This window comes from Syngnathus leptorhynchus, chromosome 13 (genome assembly GCF_054491065.1).
Source record: "Syngnathus leptorhynchus isolate UIUO chromosome 13, UIUO_Slep, whole genome shotgun sequence".
NCBI classification, from domain to species: Eukaryota; Metazoa; Chordata; class Actinopteri; order Syngnathiformes; family Syngnathidae; genus Syngnathus; species Syngnathus leptorhynchus.
The window spans coordinates 4,908,879-4,914,878 of NC_141207.1; the positions used below are offsets into that span (position 1 = coordinate 4,908,879).

Here is a 6,000-nt window from a genome sequence, read left to right on the forward strand (position 1 = left end):
CTGGGGAAACATTTGTGAAATGCCGGGTGATACCGTTCAGCTGCTGTAGGTATGTGGAGTACAAAGTGAATGCCGCACACAACGTCTTTAATGCAAGCAGACTCTAATGGCTATAAGAGGTGGAAAAAAAAAAAAGATGAATCGATCTGCACCTTTATTTGGATCAGCACTAAAATCTAATAGCTTCTTCCTTGTCTCATTTACCACCCCTCTAAAAAAGTACGATTGTAAAATGCAGTTGGACATAAAATAAACGGCAGACTGTTGCACTCCAGTGCTGTAGGTGGCAGTAATGCACATTAAAAAAGTGGAAAAAAACCTCACAAATACACAAGTAGTTTTTACAGTAGTTTATTAGTAATCCAATTGGCCCTTAAGCAAGCAGACTGCAATGATCAAACCAAAATGAACAACTCACACATTTATCTAAAGCCTCAGAAAATGTAAAGTCTTCCTTGACAAACTAAGTAATTATAATATAATCAATTGTCAGCTTTATGTATGACAAATACACACTAAGGGATGTCAAATAATAATTGGTGACGAGAGAGATCATAACAACACACTCTAATTCCATAATGTTAATGGTTTCAACTTAATTTGAATGTAATACAAAAATGAGTTTAGATGTTGCACTTGTTCAAAAAGTGTGCCCCTTTCATCATCTTCATGATATGGTGCAAGAAATGTGACAAAATGATGGCAATCTGTATTGCATATCACACACGTGTGATGGGTGTGAACATTCTCTGGGTTACTTCCCCATCAAAGATGGGCTGCAAAAATCAGTAGTCAGCGACAATTGGATCTCATGCACTCTGCATCATCACCAGAAACAGCCACCGTAAGTACTCATTGGCATTGCACTCTTTTTTTTTTCTGTCTAATTATTATTTGTGATTCCTTATTAAAGAGCATAAAATGCACTCTTTTATGTCATTCTGACTGAATAGATTTGGATTTATGAAATAACTCGCTTGTATTCAGAGGGATATCATTTTCTCAAGTTTCGTTGAGGATCAATAAAAGCTTTTGGTACCCTCAGACAAAATTTGAGAAATTGATTTTAGGCTGGGCGACAGATTTCCGAGAAGAGAGATGGTATTAATTCTCAAGATTTGATACTGCAGATTTTTGTTTTGTTTTTCTGCGGCACTTTGTACTTGCATTTAATTTGCTTAAGGAAAAATGGTTCAAATGCATCCTGCTGCGATTTAAATACCCTCAGCATCTGCTTCTGGTCCATGCTGTGTTCACCACATGAGTGAGGCATTTAAATGATGCCTTTTAAATTGGCAAAGCTCCAGTGAGGAAGTAGATGGCACGTTTGATTGCACCAGAATTATTTGCAGTTCATATTAAATGATTATTAAATCAAGGTTTTATTGACATTGAAAGTAATGGCTGCATAACTAAAATTATATATTCTTTATGCTTTGTGAGACCATTTTTTCCAAACCTTCAGATTATAAAAGAGAAATATATGGAGTTGGTATGCATCCTCTAAACTCTGCAATGCAATTAAAAGATACTGAATGCATATTTTCATCAAAAGGGACATGCTCAATACACATATTTACATAACCCTCCAACCCAACCGAAATTTACTCGAATAAATATTTAAAAGCCAGATTTACTTACAATGTGTAGCCTCCTGGTCAACACAACTGAACTTATGTAAGTGAATTAAAGTTTTTGCGTAGTTTGTCAATATACAATACTCAAAGTATACTCAAATGACCGAACAAGCCTTGTTAAGAAGAATGTGGAGGTGCCGTTCTCTGACTATGCACGTATCTTAATATGACTTTAAAGTATTTTCGAACATGTTTTTTCTTATTGAGAAAAATTGTATATATGCTCTGCATATAGACTAACCTGCAAAACCATCTTCTTCTTTTTCTTCTTCTTCATCTTCTTTGACTTATATTTGTCGTCTTCTTCGCTTCTTCTTCTTTGGTTTTTCTTCTACTTCGTTTTCAATGTGAATTGATCGCGGTGGGATAATGTAAGGTTTGCTAGTGCCCTCTAGCGGCGGGAACATAAAGCACACGTCACCAAAAAGCATAAGTCAAGGCACTCGTATTTCAAGGCATCACTTTGATTAATACATGAATTATGATCAGGGTGTGTAAAAAGTAGACTGTAAGCACGTTTTTACTATTTTTGCGTTTGAAATAACCGTAAATTGGGCTTGCCCACTTCCTGCAGTGATGTTTATTTTGCTCTCTGTCTTGTCAGGTGTGTGTTGTCCAGTTTCAAATTCACCCTCCTGCAGCTAAAGCCAACCTGGTTCTGGTCCTCATTCAACCATCTGAGAAGTAGCCATGGATCTTTCCATCTCCCTCAGCACCTCATCCTCCTGCCCTCACTTGTATCATTCATCCACTACGTTCCTCGGCAACGACTCCCTCACGAACATCTCCGAGATCAACCACGTGATCCTGCGGCATTACAACCACACGGGCCGTCTGAGGAACAGAACGGTTTCAAACTCTCAGAACATCAGCGTCACCGTGATCATCTTCCTTTTTATAAGCATTCTCATCATCCTGGAGAATTCCCTGGTGTTGGTGGCTGTGATTTCTCGCATCTGCCGCAGTTGGCGTTGGGTGTACGTGTGCATCGCCAACATCACCCTCAGTGACCTCCTAACCGGTGTGGCCTACCTGGTCAACATCTGCATGTCCGGTAGTCGGACTTTCCAGTTGACGCCTGCGCTTTGGCTTTTCCGTGAGGGCTTGCTGTTTGTCGCCCTGGCCGCATCAATTTTTAGTTTGTTAATAATTGCAGTGGAGCGTTATGTGACCATAATGACGCCACTGCCTCAGAAATCAACCAGGAGCACCTACTACAGGATTTACGGCCTGGTGGCCCTCTGCTGGGTTTTGGCTCTGGTGATTGGCTTCCTTCCCTTATTGGGCTGGAACTGTGTGTGCAGTCTAGATGGATGCTCCACCCTCCTCCCACTCTACTCCAAGACCTACATCTTGTTCTCCCTCATCATCTTCATCATCATCCTCCTGGCTATCGGCATGCTCTACGGCGCCATCTACAGTCACGTACACAAGAGCGCGCAGCAGCGATGCCGCAAGCGCTCCCTGGCTTTGCTTAAAACGGTCATCACCATCGTGGGGGTCTTCATGCTCTGCTGGGGGCCGCTATTCCTGCTGCTGCTGGTGGACTTCTTCTGCATGTCACGGCAGTGCGCGCCGCTCTTCAGCGCCGATGTCTTCATCTCCCTGGCTGTCCTCAATTCAGGCCTCAATCCTATCATCTACGCACTGGGCAGCGGCGAGATGAGAAGAGCCATGGCTAAGCTCCTGTGTCACTGCTGCTTGAAGGCCGGCTTGTGTCGGCCCGAGGCGTTGACCTCCAAGGAGACCAGCAGCACCTCGGAGAGCAGGCAGGATAACCTAAGGAACAATTTTAACAAGATCAGAAACCTGAGCATCGCCTCACCTCCACTAACTGTGAAAAAGTCTCGTAAGGCGTCGAAGAAATCGAGGTTGAGCTCCGCCAGCAGCTGCCTTTCAGTTTCGAGCGGTTAGACCACAATGTGTACCCCTCCCATGTAAACAGGACCTGAGAGAGAGGTGCTACACCTAAGTAGTAACTATTTCCTCAGATTTTTGATTTGGCATCATGTAAACACAACGTCAAGCTCTTAATTAGATCTGTATATTTTCCTAATATGTTTTATAAGAGAATCATATTTTTATATCTTCATGTATGTACAAAAACATTCTGTATTTTCATTTTTTGCCCTCAACGTTAATAAATATTCCAGAATATTCAGTACGCTACCTCTTCCTTTCCTCTAAAGGGGAATATGTCATTGAAACCTTGACAGGCTCCATAAGACTCCAAATGATTCATGTACGTAAGATCCCATTAACATCGAGTCCACAAAGTCAAGTTTTAAATAATACCTTCAAGGTGTCATTGTTCACATCAATCTCAAACTGTTCAATGTCAATCAAAAGTGAGCTTTATTGCCTGTTCATGCATTAGAGCACAGACCTCCACCAAGGCAAACAGATTAAAAATTAAGACATACCTGGTGATTCTCCCAAAAAAAAAAAAAAAAGTTTTTGTCATTGACTGTGTGTGACTTCCTTTGTGGCCTTCAACTTTGCAGTTGAGGGCAAGGATAAGCGTCAGTCATCCCTATGCTGGCATCAGTCCATCTCTCTCAGCGACATGATGAAAAAGCAATTGCAAATTCCAGCCGTTATTAACAGCGCGCTCGCACACATTTGTTGGATCTCATTTGACGTTTCACCGACTCATCACCGATTCTCACGCTCTCTCTCTCTCTCTCTGCTACAACAACGAGGGACCTTTTCTGCACTCCGATTGAGGCACGATGGGTTAATGATGGTTGCGTGCAGACGTGGCTGCGGCCTCCGTAATTACCTCGTTGGCTTCGGCTCCAGGTGTTCAGCAGACAGCCGTCTCGTATGTAGCCTCCAGAAGGTCTGGAGGTTGACGTGGCATCAGAATTACATCATCCATTTGCTTCAAAAAGGGAATAAAAAATGATCATTTCTTTTTATTATTATTATTTCATTATCATTATTATCTTTATCATTTTATTTTATTATTATACTTACTGTAGACATTGAGGGTCACTTGTGTCTGACAAGGCCTGACAAGTTTCCCGACATGGTCACTGCAACCTTGAGCCGAGATCTATACACCTCTGAAGGAGAATGAACCAACTATGGATTGCCGCAAGTCAAGTCTCTTTATCTGGAGGGAGCAGAGAGACGAGATAAAGTGTGTTCTTTGTTTGTCCGAGCTGCGGCATCTCATCAAAGCTCAAACTGTCAAAGCTCTCCTCCTGTTGGGATTTACCTTGCTGGCCATTTTGCTAGCTTGGCAATTTTCTTTTATTAACTGACAGCGGTCTTGGGCATGACTTAAGATTCCCTTGATGCTTTTTTTTTATGTTGGTGTCTGTCCTGTTTGCATCAAATGAAACGGAGCATCTGAAGTGGCATAAGTACTCGAGTACAAGAGTAGGAAAAGTTGGAAGCGACGTTTCAGACTCATTTGTCAGTAAGTACATGGGCTGGGTTAAAAAAAAAAAACAACGGAGCAATCACGCGCCATTACGAGAGATTAATGATACAGATGAAAGCCGCCACACCAATCACAGCACTGATCGTCATTCCTTCCGACGTGCACGTGGGAAAGAAAAGTCTGAGCGAGCAGGAATTATTATTTCACAACACAGACACAAAAACCAGGTTATTATCTGTGGTGTCGAGCAGAACCGTTTCTCCCGTGTTCTGTGCATGTTTATGCGTCCTGACTGTGTAAATGTTGTTTTTCCAATTACAGCCAATCAGTCAAAGATCCCCCTTGGGATTCTGACATCATTTAAAGGTCAATAAGGTCAAACAAAAAACACAGAAGGCATACTTGGTACACGTCCATATGAAAGGAAATCGAACATCTGCCTACAAGAGCTTTTTCTTCTTGCTTTGTTTGTTTCCAATGAGAACCTGATTGAGGAATCTCTGGTGAGTTGACCCAATCCGTCTGTGTCCTTTCAGTAGAACTAAAAGGTCGGCTGCCGTGCTCGCCAAAGCGTCTCGAGAGGAGTATTTGAGAAAAGTGCTTTTCTTTCCGCATGATTTATGACCTCATCAACATTTTTCTAACCCTTTCTCGCTCCATTCAAGACAGTATAATGGTGGCCTTAAGTATTGTTGCGCAACAGAGGCCAAAAATTTAGTACTTCACACATCAATTGGAAAGGATTATACTTTCAAGTCTTTTGAAGTTGTGGATGATGAGCACATGCCAAATTTAATTCCTGTTATACAGCATTTGCGAGGGAACAGGACAGGACACATTTTGTTTGATTATGTGGAATGTGCTGTTAAAGCATCTCGTATTGGATTCTTAACAAGGGGATTAGTTGATGTGTATTGTGAAGCTTGTATGGACACATGCGGAGGAGGTTGGGAGTGACACGGAATGCAAACA

At 41.9% G+C, this 6,000-nt stretch overlaps 1 protein-coding gene across 1 annotated transcript; it reads left to right on the plus strand.

Moving 5' to 3' along the window:
- The first annotated feature begins 694 nt into the window (after positions 1-694).
- s1pr4 (sphingosine-1-phosphate receptor 4) lies at positions 695-3,755 on the plus strand. The gene is made up of 2 exons (XM_085927282.1): positions 695-844; positions 2,242-3,755. The coding sequence occupies exon 2, from the start codon at positions 2,328-2,330 to the stop codon at positions 3,549-3,551; it is 1,224 nt and encodes a 407-aa protein (XP_085783408.1). The 5' UTR covers positions 695-844; positions 2,242-2,327; the 3' UTR covers positions 3,552-3,755.
- Positions 3,756-6,000: the final 2,245 nt, after the last annotated feature.